We start from the raw sequence: 25200 nt of genomic DNA, 5'->3' as shown, positions 1-25200 counted from the left end.
TAGAGGAGTACTGGCACCTGTGTATAGTAAGTACTAGGTAAGTGTCTGTGATTGCTGCCTTAAGTGTTTATTATTCTGAATTCAAAAACTTCAGGAGTTGGAAATGAATAAAATTTAGCTGGATATCTCTTACAAAATCTTATTATCAGAATTTTCCCTTGAGAAGGAGAAAGAAAGAGGGTAGCATTTAACATGCCTAACCACAATGCCATCTTCGCTCTAAAAAAAAATTGGTACAGAATTATTAACCCCAAAAAGGAAGTAGAATGTCCTTGTGATGCACTGTCTTCCTATTAAGAAACAATTTTTAATGTCCTAAAAGGCCTTATTTTTCTTTATGTCCCTCGAGCTTTAGATTTGTTTCATTTGCTCCGGAAAAATAGAATTTAAGGCAGCCTATGATGCAGAAATGGAGTGGCCACCATTCCCAAGGAAAATGGAAAAGAATTCAGAGAACACAGGCATCTCTTCATTAGGACACCTTTGATGATGTAGTTAGAATGCTCAGAGCATTCATGCTGTGCCCAGCTGTATCGCATGTGCATGAAGTCACAGCAATGATGACCTCCTAAGTATGTGCTATTTCCATTAACTGATATTTTCAACCTGAAATTGCCATGTTTTAGACTTGGATTCCTAGCGGGAAAATTGAGTAAGCCTCAATTCAGTTCCTATTCTAGTCATATTAGATGATATTTCGACATTTCTGAGCAAATACGCAATTTTATTACTAAATTATTTTGAGAGTTGTTATTTGTACCTCAAAATATCACACTTAAAGATGAAGGCTGAAATGCTTCACAGTGATGAGGAGTTTTTCTGCAGATAAATGCTTTTTAATAGGCAAGCCCGTAAAGCAATTCTGATAAACAGCTATTTCTGACTGAGGGTGGGAAAGAGGGTACCAAGCCAACTAGAAACAATAAGCTTCCCTGAGTAATAACGTGAAATTAGATGGAGGATATTTCTGTCTCATTGGTTGAGATTATTGTGTTTGATTTCATAATCAAGCAACAGATAAGCTCCGCTGGCCTTGGGGTACACTTCCCTGGTTTTGGCAGCTTAATTAAAAGCTGGCTGAGCAGATGTGAGCTAGCTCAACAAGAGAACAGGCTGATGATACCTGGTCCGAGCTCTGGAACCTGATTCCAGCAAGGCCACACCCCCACCACAGAACCACCACTCTCTCAAGGACACCAAGATATTTCCAGTCCCTTATCTCCTTAAATACTAGTAGTGCCCTGGCACAGGCCCCTCCCCACTGGAAAGATAGCCAAGTGTGTGAACCCCTCAGAAGGCAAAATTCTAAGGCAGCCCCTTATTATGGACATCTGGTATAACCTTCTCCCCTTGAGTGCAGGCAAAACCTGTGAATCCAATGCAATATCATTCCCATGATCATGTTACATTAAATGGCAAAGGGTATTTTGCAGATGTCGTTAATTAATTAAGATCCCTAATTTAGCTGACTTTTAGTGACTCAAAAGGGAGATTATCCTGAGTGGACACAACCTGATCAGGGGAGCCCTTCAAAAAGTACTGAAGGTCAAAGACACAAAGAAGTCAGAGAGACATGAGGCATGAGTGAAATTGCTCCCACCGCCCTTGAAGGAACAAACTGCCATATTGCAGAGAGAGCCATATGGTAAGCAATGGTGGGTGGCCCCTAAGAACTAAGAACGGACCCAGACTGACAGCAAGCAAGAAAATCAAGGGCCTCAACTGCAAGGAACTAAACTCTGCTAAGAAATATGTGAGCTTGAGAGAATGCCCAAGCTTTAGATGAGATTGTAGGATGCACCCTTAGCATTTCTAGGTTGTTCATCTTACTGTAACCCTTCCAACATCCCGATAACATTCCTTATACCAAATACTGGGAACTCATTTACTTCCAGGTCTTTCAATATATCTGAGTTCACATATTATTTACAAGTACCATTATGTTAGCTGTAATCGTTATCTTAGATGTACGTACATCTCAAATTAGACCAGAAATTATTTAAAAATAGAAAACACATGTTTCCATTCCTTTACATATCCCGCCATCATCTGCTTTTGGCTTCAAAACATAATTCTTTAAAAAATCTTTGAATAGTTGCCATTTGACTTTAGAACTTAGAATAATTCGCTTAAAATAATCCTTAGAACTTTGAATATGCTGATGGGATCATGGGATTGCCATGATATGTCATTTGTTTTTTGAAGACTACCATGCCTTAAAACTGATAATTCTTGTAGCACAAGACAAAACTCACCAGTGTCGTTCAAAATTTTTCTTTTTAAATGCTAATTGCTTACATACTTCTACTCACACGTCTCTGGAATTAGAATAATGTATAGTTTTTACCTTGTTTTCAGGTATAGAAGTTATCGCTTTCATGTTAGTTCCTACAAAATGCTGCCGAGTTGACCCAGTATTTGTTTACTTGTTCACATCCTCACGTCTCCAATATAAAAGACCTCTTCTCCTTGACCCATCACTCAGGTACTTCCCTGGCATATGTCATAGCATCTCATCTGCTTCTAATCTACTAAGCAGCTAAGGCATTAGTAGGATGAACTGATCCACGCCAGTGTATCAATGACATTTTAACTGGAGCCTTCTAGAGAAATATGCTAAGAACAGTAATAGTTACATGTATTGCATGCTATGTCTCAGCCACATTAAATCCTTACAAGAACCCTGTGAGGAAAATATTATCTCCATTTTCTAGATGTGATTTGAAGGCCAAAGAATCTAAATTTCCTGCTAAAGGCTTTGGGCTTATTATTTCTTTCCATTCAACACCTTTACTTTGAGACAGAGATTGAGAGAAAGAGAGAGAGAGAGAGAGCATGCCAGCAGGGGATGGGCAGAGAGAGAGGGAGAGAGAGAATCCCAAGCAGGCTCTGCTTGTCAGTGCAAACCATGAGATCATGACCTGAGCCAAAATCAAGAGTCGGACGCTTAACCGACTGAGCCGCTGAGGCACCCCTCAACGCCTTTACTTTGAATGACCACAACACGCTACCAACAGAGCTCTCCCACTACATTGCCTGAACTGTGAAAGAGTTCCTTGAGCAACTACACTGAATACGTTGTCCTAAGTGGACATGACCTGGGATAGGTGAGGTTCTTTATATAACAGACAATGGAACACAGCCTGTGCCATGACATTTCTTTAAATGTACATCAGTGATACCCCAGATATCACCTGCAAAAAGTTGGCTCATTTGACTTTTTGAAGATAAAACACTGTAATAAATGAAATTAAAAATCTCTACCAGGTTTTTGTTCCACTCCTTTGCTTGGTTAAAGAGATCCCAAGGGTCTGCATATCAAAAAACCTACAAAAGTGTGGTTCTCCTGGAGATGGCTTGCATCCCAGTTGGCCAGTATCCCTGTGGGCAGTTGAGCCCTTGGAGAGCTTTATATGGCTGCAGCCACCATCGCTTCCAGGATGTGGTCACTCCACTCACTGGCTTTCTGCCTGAATTTCACAATCTAATGAATTTCTCCACTTGGAGATTCTGAGAAGTAAGGGAGATGATTCATTTTCAGAAATACCAAATAAAAGCTGTGCTGTCTAGTTAACAGTAGGTTTACAACCTAAAATGGAGTCCCGCCACCCCCCACAATGGAGTCCCAAACTCTTGGACACTTCACTTCCTGGTTCTTCTTCCCCTCTCCATTTCATGGACTTATTTTTGCGGGCTATGCAATGGGCAAGCGCCAAAATACAAACGAGGGACTGAAGGTCTCTGTGTCACCTCAGGAAATGTACATTTGTTCCAATCAGACTACTTTTTGCCTTACATGGGTATAGGCGATGTGTGGGTAAGGCTCAACTCAGCCAATGAGGAATCGGGAGGGACGTGCATGCTAGGAGATAAACTGTCTGCTGTAACTGCCCCCGAGTGTGCCTGTCCATCAGACACCCGCTTTTGCAAGAACGCTGATTAAAGCCTTGCTTCGCTGTGCTCCAAATCTCCGTGTTCCTCCTTTGAATGGGTCAGTGAGAGATTGAAAGTTGAGGCTAGCATCGAGGCTCTTGCTGTTTCTAGCACTGCCCCTCCTCCCACCCTACCTCCCCCCACACATGAATGGGGTAACCTAAATAACCTAATTGCCCTCTACAAAACCCAGAACGTTCATTCTAAACTTATCTTCAATTCTACTTCCCCCCATCCCATCAACCCTTCCTATGAATGCTCCGAGACCATTATATTTTGATTAAATGAGCAGTTCCTTTCAGGGTCACTGCTCTATGCTGCTCCAAGACCATCAGCTTGTAATCTCCTCCAGGAGCCATTGAGCCTCACGCTCAAATGTCCTCCTTGTCCTCATGGCACCCCATGTAAGCCTCCTGCACAGTAATTAATACATTGAAATTCTATGTTCACATGTTTCTTGTCCCGGTCTAACTGTTCAACCCCAAGGTGCAGTTGGAAAGGCCCCATGCTTCTGGCTGTGGGAGTAAAATGAAAAAGGTAGATGCAAGGACACTGAAAGATGAAGAACCGCTAATTTGTAACTACTCAAATAGAGGGGGAAGGTAGCAGAGGAAAGCGTCTCGTAGGTTTTCTGATTGTGGATTATCAGAAAAAGATGAGGCATCTGATACAAAGATGAGGGGACAGAACAGCAGACGTGATTTCTGGCTTCTAGGTTAGTATCTGATTTATCAGGCCTTGTAGTGTAAATAATGCTTCTAAAGAAATATTTAAAACAGACATTTTTATGTCTTCCAAATGCCAAACAAAATCATAAAGGGCAAGTTGTTTGGAGTGCTTGGGTAAAGTGGCCTGAAAACAGCATGCTGGAGGATTTACATATAACCATTAACTGAGTGAAAGCTTATCTAATGATTGATCAATCAATGGATTGATCCTAAATTTGGGGGCTTCCTTTTGTTTAGCAAATGCTGACAAATTTAAGAGATGACAACCAACTATTTTATAGCCTAAAAATATACATTTCAATTAAGTTGAGGGAAGTTTAAGTGATGGACCGGAATCAGGATCTTCCTATAAGCTTCCTAGCTCATTCTTTAGTACTAAGGATTTAATTTCCATTGTTAACTAACTCATAATATGCACATCTGGAAGAACAGGTCCTTTTTTATTTTTTAGAGCTACAACATAATAAATCATATATAGTATTGTGGTTGAATAAAAATAAATATAAATAATCATCTTTTATAATAGTCCATTCAATAACTCAAGTTGTTTGCAATGTAGATCATTTATATTGGTAGGGCACACTCCTACCTATTAGAATTTTGTAGATATATTTTCTGCTTTCAAGCAAAATTTAAATAATAGTGTATTACAAATGGTGAAATCTAAATGACCAAGAATTGTTAGATAAACAGGATCATCAGTTGAAACAGGTTTCCAAAGACCAGTTGCTGGTTTTGTTGGACTTGAAATTTGGATGTTCAAATATTAAAACACTTTTCAAAAGAGAAGTTTCCTTCTTATTCTTAGTAAATCCTGTGTGTTCACTTATCCATTAGTAAAGGTTATTTCTTTACAACTTATCTGAGTAAAAACCTTCTGGGTTTTTCTTCATAGCTGGACAGGTAGAGGGACATAGTTTAAAAATGTAATAGCTGACATCGGAGGGAAACTCAAAGCCTCTAATGCTTCCTGTCATATTTTTAAATCTCACAAGACTGCATAACACCACAGAACATACTGGAGAACTAGAGGGGCAGTTATTTCGGCTACTCTCAATGTTTGGGATATCGAATATAGTCAACAATTCAACAGAATTCACCTTTGGCCTCTGAATCCTTAGATCTAGCAAAAGAAGTGGGTTCAAAATGATGTGGCATATCCAAAATTGGTACCATTAACATTTAATGAACTGCATCATTTCTTTTTTTTCTTCTTCTTCTCTCTCTCCCCTCTCTTCTATTGTGAGAACAGAGTCTATCCATCTTTGTAGGCCTGTTCTCTAGCATGCACTTCAACAGGGCAAGCACTGGGTAAATGTTTAATTAAACTGAACATAACTTGAAGAGAACATGGTAAAATTTTAATCAACTTTTGCTATTCTATTTTATCTGCATCCTCTTTTTACACACACATTAAGTGGTAGATACTTCAACCCAGAATGTATTTGTCCCAAAGTATTTAAGCAAACCAACTATAGGAATTCAGCCTTTTGTCATTAGAGACAAGTCTTGAACCTCTACTGTTTAAGCCAAGTGGCTGGGGTAGGGGTAGATATTTGAGAGGGAGACAAGAAAACATCATAGTCATCAGTCACAGGGAAGAAGAATACTCCATGAAACCTTCAATTCAGGATATATTCTTGTTCCTTCCAGAAGTAAAAGACTTCATTAAAATGCAACCATGTGTGACACCAGAAAGTATTTTGGATGAGCCTTATCTCAGAAAGATTTTACTCAATATGTCACCATGGCAAGAATCTTTGTAAAATATTGCATTATACATAATCACACACAATCTCAAGCAAATTTAAATATGATCCTTTGTAGGCAGGTTGGAGAAGAGAATGGAAGAAAAAAAAAAGAAACCAATATGAAGGCACTTAACATTCCTTAATCAGGAAGAAAACAGCTACACAGGAATAGCGTATTATCCTTCTTGGAATGTAAACACATTAATAATAAAACAAAAGTGAAAGCAGTGAGCTGGAATTGACCTCTCTGCGCTCTGATGTATCTCTGTTTTCAGTGAGTCATGACATTTTGTCAGTCTTACATGCTCTCATGGAAAAAGTCTGTTGCCTGCTCCTTATCGCCGTTGTCACTATCTGGGTTATTCTGTAGCTCTTATTGCTTCTTACATGAGTTAATTTATCAGCTAAATATCTGCTTTCTATATTTCCAGGTTAGATCCCATTGCCTTGCCTTTCCCTCAGCATTCCTATCCTTCACAGCCCAGGAGTTTTACCTTTACAAAACACAAATCTAATCAATGTCACATATGTGTGTGCACGTAACCACTTATAATATTAAGATGACCCATAGAGATCAAATACGTAGGGCCTCCCATGACCTGCCTGCTTCACAACTATGCCTTTAGCTTTATCTGCTACCATTCCTCGCCCTCAGTCCTCCTGCACTATGTGTGGCGCATTCAGAGGCTCCATGCTTTCGTGGGGCTCATTCTGACTGGAATGCGCCTCTCCCTTCTCTGCCTCCTGGTTCTCCTATTCATCCTTCAAGAAACAGCTTTCTCTGGAGCTCTGCCTAGAACAACCCAAATGCCTTGCCTCTCACACTGTGCTGTGCTTTTCGATAGGACCAGAAAGTGGCAAAGCTGAGCTTGAAGCCAAAAGAGCAATGAGCATGTGGTCTGTAATGACACCGGTCACCCTATCAGCACCCTGAACAATACTGTACATTTTGTTGTACAGGAAAGCAAAACCTTAGACATAAAATATTATTTCAAAGGCTGACATACCTGGAAGCCAAAACTTCCATTCTCAAATTGTTAGCAAGAAGTTACTGATTGTGACCATTTTAAACATTTCAAAACCACTGATGCTGAAGACGTGTAATGATAGGTAACACGCTAATATTTGTTGAGTGAATAAATGAATAAAATGAGTAGAGTGTGTTGAAACCCCAAGAGTCCTCAGAAATTACAAGGGTGAGGAAGGCTTTAACAGATGGAAGGAACAATCATGTAATCCAGTGAAGAGTAATTGTATGAAACCAAATATACCTAGGGATTGTAAACATTATTTCACCAAGAATTTTTATAATATATTTAACTAGTATTTCTTCCTTAAGCATAATCCTCTGAATCATCAGTGCCAAGTGAAAAATAACCAGGGTCCCAAAGCATACAATTTCAGAGTTCATTTAACATGGACCATATTCATCCAGTGTAATTCGTGGGGATAAATTTCTGAACTATCCACTCAAAGTTGGTGAAAAACACAAAAACTCATCTTATATCAATTCTAGTAGTATTACTGGTCATTTATTGATTTTTAAAGGACATGAGAGGAAGCACATGGTAAACAAGAGTTTACCAAATAAATCAGAATGTCATTACTCCAGGAATCTAGATTGAAATGGAGTGTGTGTCACAGCCTGCCTTTTATTAGTAACTGTAAGGCATGTCTTTCTGTCTTCCCCATTTGGTTTTGGTTCTCTGAATGCACGGATTTCTGATTTTATACCCCTACCCTGACTACAACAAGAAACTCACAGGTAACTCTTTGAGAGTTTCAGTGGATAGATGGATAATTTGCTTACCCAACCTCCAAAATCCAGAAACTCTAGGGTAACTCTGATATTTGTTTTTCTGTACATCTCATCAGAAGCTTGTTTAGAAATAAGCAGAACCATGGAGGAAAGGAAGGGGGCAAAATAGTTACAAACAGAGAGGGAGGGAGGCAAACCATAAGAGACTCTTAAATACAGAGAACAATCTGAGGCTTGATGGGAGCATGGGGGAGAGGGGAAAATGGGTGATGGGCATTGAGGAGGGCACCTGTTGAGATGAGCACTGGGTGCTGTATGTAAGCAAGGAACCATGGGTATCTACCTCAAAAACCAAGAGCACACTTCACACACTGTATGTTAGCCAATTTTTAAATAAATTATATTTAAAAAGATAATAAAATAAATAAAATAAAACAAAATAAAATAAAAGAAACTGCTGAATGCCCAGCAAGGAAAGAACGAACGAACGAACGAACGAACGAACGAAAGAAAGAAAGAAAGAAACAGAACCTTTGAAATGGCAACTGGGCAGACAGGCAGGGACTTAGTCTCCTTGCACCTTTTGCATTTAGAAGAAGGTATAGCTTAAGAAACATCCATTGAGGCACCTGTTGGGATGAGCACTGGGTGTTGTATGGAAACCAATCTGACAATAAATTTCATATTAAAAAATAATAAAATACAAAATACAAAATAAAAGAAAAAAGGAAACATCCATTGAATGTAAAGTACAAAACTTATCACAACTCTCAGTTTCAAACGCTCCATTGGTTCTGGGCATCAATTTTGTCTTTTAACTAAAAACAAAAATAGTTCATTCCAGGAGAAGAAATAAATTTCAACTCTAAGTTGAAACATTTGCTTGTACTATTTCATCTGGCATTTTGCCAAGCATATGAAATATGTGATTAAATACATTTATTCTCAACAATATCCTATTAGTTCCAAGCTATAAAACTATGAAGGTGTACTTTGTGAGAGACTGCCTTAACTGCAGAGTCACAGAAGTCCACCCAACAAATTTATTATACAAATTAATAAGAAATTCATTTTAGACCAATTAACTAAAGCCCGATGAAATCATTTTCCCTTAATATTTTTCACTTGTGTCATCAGGAAGATGAAGGAACTAGCAAGCATCTTGTCAATATTGTCATCAAAGAAAACATATTAAAATGGAAGTCTCACTGCTTTGCTTGATAGGGCAGTTCTTTAAAGGCGTAGTGTATTGCTAATACAAGGGAAGAAGGAAATTTTAAGAGCCTCAGGCATAACTATACAAAGAACTGGGCTAGATGAATAGGGGTCAATAGTCAGAGAAAGAGGGAAGCACAAAGTGCCCTTAATGCTTCTGATACTGTTCTTTTTTATAAATGGGTTGGGATTAATGAGGAACCCCACTCAAAGACATATCTGATATTTCACAGAATCCTTTCCACTCTCTGGGAGATAATCTCAAGTAGCACAGGTGTTGATTTAGCAATGGAAACAGCTCTCATTCAAAATTGTAAATCTGAAATGTTTTCTTTTTCATTTTGATCTTCATTAAATTTGGGTTGCTTTCCTTGACTTTGGAGGGAATAAAAATATTGAGGAATACTAGTCTGTTTTCATGAGATGTTGAAATTTTTCTCAAAAAGATGAAAGAAATCATAAGGTTTTTAAAAAGGAAGACAAAACTCTTACGACAAGCAGAAGGATTACCAAAATCAGTACCAAGGGAAGAGTGATATGGCATTTAAGGGGCTCTTGCCATAAATAATGACTCATGCTTTTGGAGAAAACGTGAGGCTCATGGGGACAACCAAAAGCCAGTGTCTGCAGCAGCCCATCAGAGGCCGGGGCATGGAGCTCCTGAGAGGGACACATGTAGGGGGGATCGGCAATGCTGCTGAGGGCTGCAGAGAAGAGACAGCGCTGTGTAGAGCTGACAGGACCAATTGATGAGTGAGCGGGTTTCCTGCAGGGTGACAGATGTGCTTCTGAGATGTGTCAGACATGGCAATCTCTACCCACCTCCTCTGATCCACGCTTGAACAAATGATACTGCTAGAAGAGACACTGAACCATCTTCAAGTGTTATAAATCCTTGAGCAGGAAAGGGAAGGATGTAAGACAGCTACTGCTTTAAATTTCTCCTTCCAAAAGAAATTCAGATTTTCTTGCCAGACGAAGGGGACAAAGACGGGGACAAAGACGTTGGAACCCTTCATGACCTTGACGCTTGCAAATGGCTTAAGATACTATGAGGAATCTGAAGATCACCATATACCAGGACAAGCAGATACTGGGAGACTAGGAGAATTTACAAATAAATCAATGAACAATCAATTGGTTCAAATAGAGGAATGTTTAAATAAGAGCACATCCACTTGATAGATTATTATGAACCATTAGAAAAGATAAATACAAAGACCATTTAGCCACAAGAGAAATGCACTGGAGAGGATGGAAAAACACCCGTAAGAGCAAAGACTGGGTGCGAACAGATGCTGTGTTAAGATTGAGCGAAATAATGTATGGCAAACATCTGTTCCAGTTCCCAATACTAGAGGGCATTCTACAAATTTAAAATTAGACAAATTTTAAATTGAATTTAAGGAAGTTATTAGAATCATGGTTGTTTTTTCATTTTATTTATGTCTTGTTTGTTTGTGGCTCGACATACAAGGATCACAGGAAGAAAAGGGAGAATCTGTGTGCTCTGAGATTTGCAAATAAAAAGCAGAAAAGTGCCAAAGAAAACAACCTGCAAAATCAACTTTTGATAAGGGGACATGAGAAATGCATAGAGCGAATCACAACACAACTGGAGCTTGGTAACACAGAGGAGAAAGTAATTTGGAGAGGGATAAAATACTACTTGTGATAGGGCACCTAGGTGGTTCAGTTGGCTAAGCAACTAACTCTTGGTTTCAGTCAAGGCCATGATCTCACAGGTTCGTGGGTTCAAGTCCTATGTCGGGCTCTATGTTGACAGTGCAGAGCCTGCTTGGGGTTCTCTCTCTCCCTCTCTCTCTGCCCCTCTCCCACTAGTGCTCACTCTCTCTCTCTCTCTCTCAAAATAAACAAACATTTTTAAAAAACAAAACTTAAAAAAATATTTGTGATGTAAGACATGGCAGGGTGGGTGACAGATAAAGATGTGATTTTGATAAAGGGAAGTAAATTATCATCCTGTATTATCTGTAAGACTTGGTGGAAGGAAAATTTGTAACAGAATAGTGCACACAAAGAAAATGACTTGCTTCAAAGCTAAAAAACCACTGTGATATTATAGGAAGGCATTCTTGGTGTCATGAAGATGAGTTCCTCTAGAGGATATGAGAAATTCTCAGGTAGACAGGTGGAGAGCACCAGGTGTCGATAAAAGGAAAGAAACGTTGAAGAGACAGGGCAGTGGGAGCTAGCACCCATGGCAACCAGGCAGGAGGAGTAATGGATGAGTACCTTGGGTGTCATCCTAGCAATGCCACTGAGGAGGGATTCAACTGGAAGATGACTTCACTCACTTAAGTTTCGATCAGTAAAAGCAACATATCTGCTGCTGAACTTTCAAAAATTCTCCAAAATATCAAGAGAAGATTCATTTTATTCAGGCAGTTGAGGCAGGGAGAACATTCATTATGGACTGAATTGTGCCCCCCTGCCTCAAAATTCATATATTGGAGCCTTAACCCTCAATATGACTCTATTTGGAGACAAAGCCTTTAAGGAGATAATTAAGGTTAACTGAAATCATAAAAGTAGGGCCTTTCAAGGGCCAGGCCCCCCTAGTGGGATGTGACTGGTGTCCTTACAAGAAGAGGGAGACACCAGACGTCTCTCTGACTGATCACACACCCAGCGGAAAGGCCATGTGAGGACATAGTATGAAGGTGGCCATCTGCAAGCCAGGAAGAAAGTCCTCACCAGAAACCCTGCTGGCACTTTGAGTCCCAACCTCTACGAGAAAATAACTTTCTGTTGTCTAAGCCTCCCAGTCTGTGCTATTTGTTATGGCGGGCTTTGCAGACTGATACAATACCCAAAGGGAATAGAGAAGGGAATGGGGAAGGAGAGGGGTTAAGTGAGAAAGAAACAATACTGGCAGAATGCCTGGGTCACACAGTGTCACCATCTTGCAGAAAGAAGTTGTTTTTTCTTGGCGATTGGAGCATTTTTAGTCCCTTATAACCTGTTCTTGGGATTGCTGACTCAAAGAAGGAACTTAACAGAGTGGGTAGGTCTTTGGTACCAAGGAGCAAGGGGAGTCAATGGACATTCAGAGGATTTTACAGGTGTATACACCAAGTGATGCTTGACACGTCACTCTGAAGAGTAAAGAAGAACTTGTTGATAAAATACAAGCAACAGAATCCTTGCAAAGAAAGTAAGCATGATGCCTTATAACTTATCCTGTCAGAGAGGGAAGCTTGAAACCAAGCACATGTGGGGTCCTCTTATTCAGGGGAGGTGATTCCAAAGGCTCAAAGAGAATATGAGTGTATTCCATTTCGAAGAGCAATAGATTTGGCATCATTGAAATCAAGTCCAAGCCTTAGCTCTCCTCACCCTTACTCATGGCTTTGGAAGTACGTCCTAAATTACCATTTCCTAGTTTGTAAATAATGATAATAATGTCTGCCTCCACCACCTTAGAGTCCACAGAGTGCCACACAAAAGGAATATTTGTCAATATTAATAATAACATAGGTCAACATATGCAAGAAGCTATGAACTCTAGAATTCCGGCAATGACAATCCTAAAGGTACACAGTGAGGAGTAAGAAACATGATGGGAATCTAAAAAGAGTGATGAACATTTACAGGAAATTAACAAAAAGAATATGCATACAATTCAAAGAGGAAAATAAAAGCTCAGAATTCATGAGCACTTGTAAAAATAGGTAAAGGCAATGAAGTTTTGCTTATGAAGGTAAGAGAAGACAAAGGAAGCAGCGGTTACACTCTTTATAAAGTTAATGATATAACGTTAAAAAAAATAGAGACCTACAAAAGGCCATATTTCATTCTTTCTCATTGCCACATAGTATTCCATTGTGTATATAAACCACAATTTCTTTTTTTTTAAATATGAAATTTATTGTCAAATTGGTTTCCATACAACACCCAGTGCTCATCCCAACAGGTGCCTTCCTCAATACCCATCACCCACCCTCCCCTTCCTCCTACCCCCCCATCAACCTTCAGTTTATTCTCAGTTTTTAAGAGTCTCTTATGTTTTGGCTTCCTCCCTCTCTAACCCTATTTTTTTCCTTCCCCTCCCCCATGGTCTTCTGTTAAGTTTCTCAGGATCCACATAAGAGTGAAAACATATGGTATCTGTCTTTTTCTGCATGACTTATTTCACTTAGCATCACACTCTCCAGTTCCATCCATGTTGCTACAAAAGGCCATATTTCATTCTTTCTCATTGCCACATAGTATTCCATTGTGTATATAAACCACAATTTATTTATCCATTCATCAGGTGATGGACATTTAGGCTCTTTCCACAATTTGGTTGTTGTTAAAAGTGCTGCTATAAACATTGACAATAAATTTCATATTAAAAAAAGAGAACTAATTTTACTTTTCTTCTACCCTCCGTAAAGGAAAAAAGTCTTCGAATGGGAAAATGTAAAATACAAGCCAACATAAAGAAACTGAAGTCCAAGATAGATGAAGAAGCTGAAGATTTCTTTCTGGAATGCAAAAACAACTTTGTAGTACAACTTGCAAACTGGAGGAGATCACTGGCAGGTGCTGCAGAGATGGGGCGGCGCAAGGATGACCCGGACAGCGACAGGTGCACTTCGAACTTTATTCTCATGATGTGTTTTGTGTTTGCCTGTCCACTGAGTCCTTAGTCCAAACATGATGTGAGACAGTGGCCTATCAAATTATAATATGAAAGGGGGTGGGGAGGGGAAGACAGAGATAGCGAGAGCCAGTAAGAACTGGTTGGCCGTGATGACATTCATCCTAGTGGGTTATGACACACGAGAATCAAGTACTCAGCCTATCTAAATGAAATATACCAGAGATAAATACAAAGGCAAAAAAAGGTTTTTTTTTAAAAAAGGAAAAATACATGGTCTCCTAAATAAAAATGTTAAGTAATCTTTTTAAAGAAATTTTTTTTAATGTTTATTTATTTTTGAGTGAGAGAGACAGAGCACGAGCAGGGGAGGGGTAGAGAGAGAGGGAGACACAGAATCCGAAGCAGGCTCCAGGCTCTGCTCTGAGCCTGAAATGGGGCTCAAACCTACTAATCGTGAGATCATGACCTGAGCCGAAGTCAGATGCCTAACCGACTGAGCCACCAGAGGCCCCAAAATACATCTTATCTTTAAGAAACACACATTGCTCCTGCTTACCCTGATTCTGTTCATCTCCTCTCTTTTTGGCGTTTCAAGTGAAAAAATACAGAGAAGTCACCTTTTGGTGTATTCTTTTCACATTTACCGAATATCCTCTTTTCTCCAGGCACTGTGCCAGGTGTTGCAGACACAGAAATGATTAAAATAATACCTTCGCCTTTCAAAGATTTCACCATTTTGTAAAGGAGATATATTCTCTAAAAACACACTTTGAGAGTCTGTGATCAGGGCAGGAATAGTGAGCACGCAAGGTGCTACGGGGCATCTGCCAAGACGGTGACAGTTGAGAGGGTTTGATCAGGGAAGACTCCACTGAGGAAGGAAGTCGGGTTTGCTTTAGGTAGACGTTTTTCAGGAGGATTTAGAGAGAAGTGATTGATGGCCATCAGGCAAAGGGAACAGCAGATGTAAAGGCCAGGTCATAAAGGCCAGAGGACATGGGGAGGGGCAGCCCTGTGGTAGAGACACAGCAGCTGAGACAGAGGAACACGGAACAATCAATGAATACAGAGGACAAAGATATTTGCTGCGCTAATAAGGCTGAACTTACTGTTGGAAACACCTAGCAATGAGATAGTGCTACAAGGCAGGAGTTACTTTCTTTTTCGATAAAACCTTAAAATTGATTAAAGATATCAATGCATTACGGCAGGCTTCCTTAAAAATACAATAATATGTGTAGTATTTAAAAATCATGCACGATGTGGAACGGAAGGAACTGAAGTCCCAGGAAGTCATGAGGGAAGAAGGAGACAGCTGCTGCGCTGGTCCTACCAGCCAAATCAACCCTGGCAATCTGTAAGATGACAGATGCCACAGCCAGATCATCCTCAAATCCAGGAGAAGGAAAAAGGAAAATGATCAAGGCTCAATTTTGCTAATTCAGAAAATCAGAGAACTGCCAGCATCTTCTCCAGAGAATGTTTCACTGATTACTAATACTACATACATTCTTTTCATGCTAATCTATTTCATGTTGCAACTACACACACACACACACACACACACACACACACACACACACGCAGGCACGCACGCACGTGCGCGTAGAGAAACCATTCCATAGGCAAGCACACAGCAAGGCTTTCAAGAAATGAATGTGGTCATTTACAAGGCCACACCACTAAATGGCTCTGTTTTATATGTCAAGCATAGCAAATTATGATGATCATCATTTTATTCTTAGTACCTAAAATTCTACCTCATATTTTATTAGCCCACTTTTTCCATTTCTCTAACAGATATTTGACTATGAGATACTTTCTTTCACCACGTTCTGTTTTGTGATTAGGTCCTATAGGATGCTATGAGTTTAAGAAACCAAATGTTACCTTCATTGTTTGCTCTTTGCTTTCTTAAATGTAGCCTACTTCCTTTCCCAAATCATCCTTTCTTTTGTTTGTTTAAGGAAAGGCTACACATCTTATGATCCTTAAAAGATTGTGTTATGACATTTCACAGGTGCCTGACGTTTTCTTAACAGGATTATAATAGAGACTCCATGTTAAAGCACAACACTTCAAATAAGCACAGAAATCATATACACAGTGGAACAAAAGAGTCTATCTGAGCAGCTTTATAACCTCGCACCGAATTCCCTCACCACCACTTAAGATAGAATTGTTTTTATTTCAGCAGTGTTCTTTTAATTAAGTCCTAAACATCCAAAATATGGCAAATGTAAATATGTATTATAAATCCTTAATTAAGAGGATCGCTAAGCTTTCACGGAGCTTCCCGCCTTAGAGATGGATTCTTTTTGTTTAAAATCAGCCAAAATCGAGAGATAAAAGTGAATGATGTGAACAATGTTAAACTTTGTTTATAATGCCCTTCTCTTGGCACCAGTGTCACTTTACTGCACTGTCTTCGAGAGTTACATTCTGCTTCAATTTATCTACTGGCATTTAAGCCAAAATCTCTCCAGCCATTTTCTGCCTTCGTTGTCATGTTCAGAAGGACTAGCAACGTGGGACCAGCTCGAAGTTAAGTGTTCGAGTCCGTGAGTTCTCCATGTCATATCCTAGAAAATAAAGCACTGTGGGATCACAAAAGAGCAACATTGCCCCTCTGTTTGGGATGAGGTGAAATTACATCCAAAAAGACCTCTTGCTAATTTTTAATCCCACATACAGTTTTAAAACTATACCAGAGATTATTCTGGTATGGTAGCAACAAAGAAAGAATCCTATTCTGTACTCCAACATTACTTAATTAAAAATGTGCCACTCAGGGGCAATGTTTTCCATTTCTCCGCCAATATGAACCATTCCCCAATTCCCACCAAGAGTATCTTCCAAGATAAGCACGTGAGCACACATGCATGCACACTCACATGCATGCGCGCGCACACACACACACGCACACACACACACACACACTGACAATTTCATCTCAGCAACTCATTTCCCTTATAGGCCATTTTCAATTTAGCTCCTTCTTTCTGTTTGGCTATCTGCCGATCAATATATTTTAAAAGACAAACACATAACAATATCTTTGAAAACTAAGGATGTCCTGAAGATCTAAATACACACACACACCTTAGGGCACAATTATTAGCCCAGAGAGAAATTTCACTTTCTCAAATTTTCCCAAAAATCTCTCTCTTGAGTCTGACAGAGCAAAAGTCATGTTGACAGGAAACTGTGGTGCTCTCAGGTGTGGGTCCTTCAGTTGAGACATCTATTCAATGTCATCCAGGTATCTACCAACTCTAAGGTTTGCAACCAATTCCAAAAAGAGTTTATCAGTGCCCTTATTTAAAGGGCATTTTAAAAAATCTCCATATATAGGTTATAACTGCAGAGGAAATCAAGTAATAAAATTAAAAGTTATAGTTTGCTTTGAAACTATACGATAAATGCAATTTAGGAAGGCAGGTGAATTTATATATTTGCATGCTGTTTCTAAACTAATACCAACCTATGACCTCAGTTGTAAGTACCATAATTGCCGGTGGGGAAAAAAATGGTCACAGAAACAAATATGCCTTTTATGATTTAGAAGCACATAATATCTTATTCTAGAGCACTGCCAAGTAATGAGAAGTACTTAATAAAAAAAGTAATTAGAGCTATAGCCAACTGATACGTATCATACCATTTTTTTCCTTTGTGATTTAAAAACCTTAGAGGTAAATTTCATCACTGCTCTATTAAATACTTATGGCATTAAAAACTTTTATAGTTACTAATTTTAAACTACTTAAAATGTCAAATGTTTTCAAGCTTCACTCACTTTCCCAATTATTACATTGGAATGACTCATTAACTGTAATATAAACAGACCCAATTTTACCTCCTGTTATGCTATGTCTCTGATTTTATTACCAGCGTACCACTTTTCCATGAACCATGACAAAAATCCATGGGGAGGGGAAAAAAACAAAACCAAAGCAAACACATACACTTCCTCTTCATTCCTCCTCACCAGTTTTCCTCAAGAGAACTGAAGGAATAATGAGAAGTTGAAATGCACTTTACATGTACATTCTTTACGTTTCCATAACACTGTAGTTTCAGGTACCATGTACGTGAATACTTCAGCAAAAGGCATTTGGACAAAAACTTTACCCTCCAGAAATCAATTAGGAAACAAAAATATCTTTACTTGAGGAGGAGCATATCAGATTTGGTCTGTAACAAATGGACTCTGGAGCAGTCAGCATTGTGGAAGGATGAAATTCACAGTTTAAAAAAACAAGGAAAGCTGGTTGGAGAAGTCAAATAAAAAAATACATATATGCATACACACATACATGTGTACCTAATTGAGGCGCACAGGTGGATAGCTAGCCTCAGAACCCATGGAAAAAATGTAAATGTTGCAACCTCAGACATCAGTTTCCCCCTAAAAAAGCAGTCAATGAGATAATCCAATGGTCAATGATACTTCTGTTATTTAGAAATGCAATTTACTGTCATTTAGAGTTATGGTTAAACTATTATTTCTCAAGAAATTTTTAAGTCTGTTTTTAAGAAAAAACCCTCAAAGCCTTCAAATTACAACACACATCTCCAGACTAAATTATTTCATTTAAGTGTATCTAGTTAAGTGAGGCTTTTCAATGAGTTCATTCTTTTAGAAGGACTTTCAGTGATAATCATAGGGTCTCCTAAAGCTCCCTAATTTTTGTCCTCACTTAGTTCAGGGCATTTATTTCTCTTTCTTAGATCTTTTCTTTTAAGTGACCTCAGCATTTTATCCTACAATTCAAGACCTGTTTTTAAAGCTTGGTTTGTTAAAGAGTATTTCTAAAAGTCCATAATTGAAAGAGCCCTTCAAACAATTATCCACATATTCTCTGAGAATTCACTCCACCATCACCACCACCACCAACACAGCTCATTTCACCTCACGAATGCAGCGAATTCTTGAAACATCTCCTATTCTACGCAAATATTCTGCCAGAGGTCTCCTGTTCCCTATCATACTCGTTGCCTTGAAAAACAGCACTAATTCTAGATAAACACTAAATAAGTAATGGAGGCCAAAATTTCTGAATCAATAAAAATTTTTAAAAAAATAAGCTAAGCAAGAATTGAAATACCAGCCCACTGAAAAAAATTAGATCAAAGCCTGCATTATTTAATATTTCACCAGAGATATTCACTACCAACCTAATTGTGCATATCTGGGATGTATATAACAATGTTGGATAAGCTTTCATAACTCCTCCTACTGTTTTCAGGGGCTGGGTCGGTCTGTGAACTTTTAATCGCCAAGGAGGAAAGGTGGAGATTTTAAAAGGAGAATGGAGGACTTAGGTAAACTGACTAGCTGGCAACCCAAAGGTCTTAGAATTCATTAGTTGATAATATTAAGGCCCTAATATTGATTTATCTGAGGTAAAAGTGACTCAAATTCTAAATACGGGATCAAATGGAGAAAAATGGATAATTATGGAGCAAGACTGATACTTTACTATGAAAAAATTCACAGCCATGTAATGATAGCATCACTGTCCCTCATCATTTCACAGCAGTCATACACTCCACCAAAGTTCCTGTTGACACCCAGAGTAAGTCACACTGGAGTGAGCTCTGTGAGACTGTCCTTGGTTGTCTTTGATTTGGAAACTGGTCTTTGGGTGGTAAGACAGAACTCTTCATTAAAGCCGAGCCATTAAAAACAAAATTACGAAAAATAAAGTATTTTAACATATGGCTACTTACTTTGGAAAAAAATGTCACAATGGAATTAGAGGGAAAAGAATTTGTAAAATGTTAGGCTCCATCAAATTTTTAACTGAAAAAAAAAAAACATTAAACAGGGTAATGTAAATAAAATGAGGCCAATGAGCAGTTCTTGGAAACTAAAAGTAAATACAACTCCAAATGGACAAGACATTTACATAAAAATTAATTATGTTGGCATGAGTAGGTGAAAGGCACCTGCTTAATTATTATGAATTCTCAGTGGGGAGTGCTTAAATGAAAATCTATTTTTTAATTTATTCTAGCAAGTTTGCCAATTTCAAAATTTGTAGGAAGCTGCTACTGTAAAAGTCATAGGGACAAGAACACTCTTCCAGTAACATCATCTCCCTCATACAATCAGTGATTCCAAGTGCAAGTTTCTGATTAGTAGGGAATGGGATAATTTACACTCATGAAAGTATAAAATAACAACAGAATGTTCATTTAAAATATCTAAGATGCTGAAGCTTTACAAAGAGTTGCAAGTAATTCATACCTGTATGTTATTCAGAAATAACAGATTTCTGAATGAGAAAGTCTTGAAGAAGAAACACACGAGGAAGATACTAATCTGCAGGTCTCCTCTTTAATAGTTCCCGGCAATACTAGCATTACTTTCAGTACCATGATCCCACAAGTACATATTTCTGTGCTAAATAATTAAGATTGAATTTTATCATAGAACTATAATGTATATACTACCCATGTCTCACCATTATTTTGTATGTTACTTAAATTAAGTGTCAATGAACTTTATCTATAAAAGGCCAGATAGTAAAGAATATCATGTAGGTCTTTATAGAAAGAGAGGGACATCAATTTTAAGAACATTTTATTGATAAAATGCAAAATGTAACAATAATTGAGTACAAATTTTTGCCATACGGGTCTAGTAATGAGAGGAATGGACGACTGAAATTGAAATTTCATGTAACTTTTTTGGACCACAAAGAACTCTGCTTTTAATTTTGTCCAAACATTTAAAAATATAAAAACCACCCTTAGCTCACAGGCTCTACAAAACAAGGCAGCGGGCCGGGCCATATTTGGCCACTAGGCCACATCTCGCCAACCTCTGAGCTAAATATTATTACGTTATCTGACAATTGATATTATGCAATTCTATTAATTTGTTTTCACTGAAGAGGTAAATTAATTCCATCTTGATACCGAGATTGGCTCCCCTAAAGGAACTGTTTGTATCTGATACAAATTCTGCAATTAAGTTCAGGAGACAATGATGTTTATCACTTAGAGTAAGCACTATGTTTCATGTGGAAGTCCTACTTTTGATCCCATGTTAGCTGTGAGCTACGTTATCCCCGGAGGTGGAGGCTGCCCTTATTAGAAATTACTGGGGATGCCTACAATCAGAAGTAGGGAGAATGTACCAAGCTGGTGAAAACAAACTAGTATCGTTGCTAGAAAAGGAAGCCAAAGCGTATGCTCACTTCTATGTCCAAAGCTCAGCAATTTATGCATTGTGTCATGTAATTATATTTTATCAGTACTTCACTGTTACGGTCTGGTTATTTTTTTGCCATGGAAAGAAATTCTTGGGAGAAGGAGGAAAAAGAAGGAAGCTTTGAGAAAGAATCACAAGGTGGAGTTTGAACAATCTGGGAATCTGTCCAGTTGCATTCACACAGCATCCCAAAGCCCACAAAAGTGATCATCTGCTCAAGCAATTACCTTCACCTATTGCTGATTTCAACATATCCTTCCCAGGCTTCCCTTAGGGTAGGTATCAGATAAGCCTTTTTTTTTCAATTAGATAAAAGAAAGAACTTAACTTCTAATTAAGTCATTCATAAGCTACTTGGTGAGCATTAAATATTTTCAAAGTAAGGCTGGGGAGGAGGTCAGAAAGCCTTCATCACATGATCTGCAAGAGTAAAAATAACAACAGGACGCTTACTTGCCTTAGTATATACACCCATTCCTTCTTTTGTGGTGAGTCAGCCTCTCCCCCCAAAACATCTCAGGGTTCAGCAAGAAACTATGAGTCCATAAGAACAATTATAAAAATAGAGGTCTTCCTTCTCAGTGCATGTCTCTTAGTAGCAAGTGAAGAAACCAACAGCCTGTGCAACGTATGAAAGAGCAAGCCCTTCCACCAGGATCCGTCTCTAAACTTTCAAGAAAGGAACACCTCAATACAGTCGCAAATCTGTCTTGACCAGAACATAGAGGAAAGACCTGGGGCTGATTCACTGCTTTTGAAGCGTCAAGTAGGGCGCTAGTAGGCAAAGAATGTGGTCCATTCAACCTATTTCATCTTTAGACAAGTGAGAGGAGTAAGCGGAGCCACCAAATATGTGTGAACACATGGGGCCGGTGGTTTTTTACAGATTTGTACACATATATACACGTGCACATACACATAGACATACATACACGTATATTTGTGTGTGTCTGCACAGAACCCTTCTGATGTAAAGTCACCCTGTTGATAACTAGACCATCTAACATTCAAATTAAAGGGCATCTAATCCCTGAGCTGTGCCTGGTTTACAGAGTGCTGTCCCATGAAAACTTACACATTGGCAGCCCTGGATAGTTTTGGGCTGACTCGGTGAATAACAGATTTGCTCCTGGTGAATCAGCTGTAAATAAAGGGAGAAGGTCTTTGTATTCACCTGGGGGACCGACCTTTAATTTTCTTTATTTATATTCAGTTCTCCCTGACTTTAATACTGGTATCCGAGATTGATTCATGTTTTAACACAAAGTCTTGTCCAGAAGAATTACTGGAGTTATTTTAACACTTTAAAAATGTTTATGCTGGTTGATGGTCACTTGTCCATACACTGAACCCCAACCTTGCTGGGAAACATATACACTTGTTCTTCTAAACAAGACAAAAGATACGAAGCTCCTATGTAGTAAGTAGACCTTGCTTCCTTACCAAAAAAAAAAAAAAAAACAACCCAAAAACAAAAAACAAAAAAACCCAAAAACAAACACACAAAAAAACCTAACTATTAAAGAATAAAATAAAAATTAGGCAATGAATTTTTCTCTTATATATATTGCTGCAAATCATACCACCTAGGTGACATTAACAAGAAATTAGTAGATGCAATGTTAACTATATGAGGGCACTTACTGCATTTTTGACACTTTAAGGACTGTCAACTCAATATACATGGTAAGCAAGAACTCCAACTTTAATATTTAAAGAATTCCTAATAATTTAAAATTCTATAGGTTCTTTAGGTTTTTCAAATACTTAGAAGAGCATTAAACCACTTCGTGAACAAACAAAAGCTGAGAAAATACAGAACCGGAGTTGGAATTTTAAGCGTCAGCCGGAGGCTCAGCCAAAGCTAAGCACCCCTGAATTTCCTGCTCTCCTCAAGTCTCAGCAGCTCCTCTGAGATGTATTCAGTAAACACACTAAAGATGCGTTACAAAAAGAAAGCTATTTCATGTCGATGTGCCTTGTATTGGATTTCAAGAAAACAAACATAGACAACCATCAATAAAACAAGTATCAATCACACTCACACATTATAAACCCAAATGCAGGCAGTGTCTTGGAAAGACATGACTGTGTCTAGGCCAGACTTCCAGCTCTGCTTTTCTGAAGGGAAGGAGGCTTCAAGTGATGTGCTTCACATTGTAAGAGTGACCTCTAGTGCCTTCCTTTTTTGTTGAACTTCTGTAGTTGGACCATGAATTACTTCTGCCTTCTCTGCAAAACTTTGTGTGCAGGGGTCTGCGTGTCTGTCGTGTTACCGTTTGTCTACTACAACGCTTGTCAAATGCTACCATGACAGCATTCGAAGACTGTGACTAGGTGAAAACATGCAAATTTTCTGGTCTCATGGAATTCTTATACAACCAAATTAAAACTGAATCTGAAACACGGGACAGCCATCTGAGGGATGTTCTCCTCTTGCAGAGTGATAGATACACCATACCATTAAATGAGCTAATACTGCATGGAAACCTGACATCACAGTAGCCACACAGTGTAAAGGGACATTTGGCCTGTGCCAGGTGGGCCATTTATTATGTTTTCCCCACATCAAAGTGCTTCAGTGTCCTCAAGGGATGTGCCATAGCAAATGCCTGATTACTGGCTTGGTCGTATCCCCTGAACGTAACCCTGGTTATACAGCAGCAGCATAAATTCCTGAACAGGCCTCATAGCCCTTTCTGGAAAAGCAATTGAGCTTTTCTTTTTAAATCAGAGAAAGAGATAAAAAGTTGAACTTGCAGAGCTTACTTATCATTCATGGAGGATATAGAAATTCTCCCATTTAGAGATTTAGGCCAAATATAACTTTTAAAACTTTTTCTATCTCCAATAAAAAGTGGATGAAGGGACTTCGGCCAAATTATTTCAGATGATACTTAAACAAGAAATAAAGTCTTAATAAATCTTCCCTGAATCAAATAACTTAGAATATTCAATCACAAATGTATAAAGTTAAAAATAATACTTTTAAGAATTAATACTTCTGACAAATCACCTGAATGTTTTTCCTTTAAGCAAACTGTAGGAATCAAGCCCCCTCTTTCAAGAGTACTCAAATCTCATTCTATACAGAGTGAGGGCACAATTCTTAATACTGAGGTTCACCTCCACCAATTTTGCTCCTGATTTCTGCAGTGCATTTCAGTTATCAGCCTGGCATCATTTTAAAGATGCAGTCTGCCAATGCAAACTTCAGAAACCTAAGCTAATGCAGCATAATGTGAAGTCTGCCAGTTGTTTTCCTGTTACACATAATTCCAATAAAATTCAGTAATCCTTAAAAAGGAAGAAATGAAGACATTCACAGGCGATTCCCTGGTTAAGATGCTAATTTAATGTTTTACTAGAACTTGAGCTTTATTCAATGAATATTCAAAGATGAGAGGATAAGAGTCTGCTCCTGGACAAAAAAAAGAAATGACACTTTGCATATTTTGACCAGACCAGGAAGAAAGACATGTGTAAAGCAAGTCACATTCTCAGGATTTTTAAGTGAGGCTTCATTTATAGCAATATGCTTTGCAGCAATTCCAGTTGCAAAAAATAATCATAAAAACAACAGAATTAAAGTTTCGCAGACAGTCCCCCCCCACCACCACCACTGCAAGTTTTAAATCATTTGCTGTATACTTACAGGAATTCCCAGCTATAACCCTGTTCCAATTTTGAGTAGATAACAGAAGTAGCGTCTTGAGGACAGCTCCGGCGACAGACCCCATGTTCACATTTACTGGGCTCCCCCAAAAGATCGTGAGTGGCTCTCCGCGCCGTCTGGGTCTTCAGCACCTCTGGGTCTCTCAGTGGCTCTCCCTCCTTTCTCTCTCTCACTCACACTCTCTCTCTCTCTCTCTCTCTCTCTGTCTGTCTCATACACACACACACACACACACACACACGCTCCCCACACAGGCACATACACGCTCCCCCCACACAGCCCTGGCTCCTCACTGAAAAGC

The 25200-nt window shown here is 38.8% G+C and overlaps 1 protein-coding gene across 3 annotated transcripts in view; it reads right to left on the bottom strand.

Annotated features, from left to right (window-relative positions):
- The window catches only part of CNTNAP4 (contactin associated protein family member 4), a 250253-nt gene extending 225290 nt beyond the window's left edge, over window positions 1-24963 (bottom strand). For all 3 annotated transcript variants that reach the window (XM_042969646.1, XM_042969647.1, XM_042969648.1), the window contains exon 1: window positions 24879-24963. In XM_042969646.1, the coding sequence (XP_042825580.1) occupies window positions 24879-24963 (85 nt within the window). The remainder of the gene's footprint in view (window positions 1-24878) is intronic.
- Window positions 24964-25200: the final 237 nt, after the last annotated feature.

This window comes from Panthera tigris, chromosome E2 (assembly GCF_018350195.1).
Source record: "Panthera tigris isolate Pti1 chromosome E2, P.tigris_Pti1_mat1.1, whole genome shotgun sequence".
NCBI lineage: Eukaryota > Metazoa > Chordata > Mammalia > Carnivora > Felidae > Panthera > Panthera tigris.
Note: the sequence above shows the minus strand (reverse complement) of the source record. Positions and strands in the feature narration are given on the sequence as shown.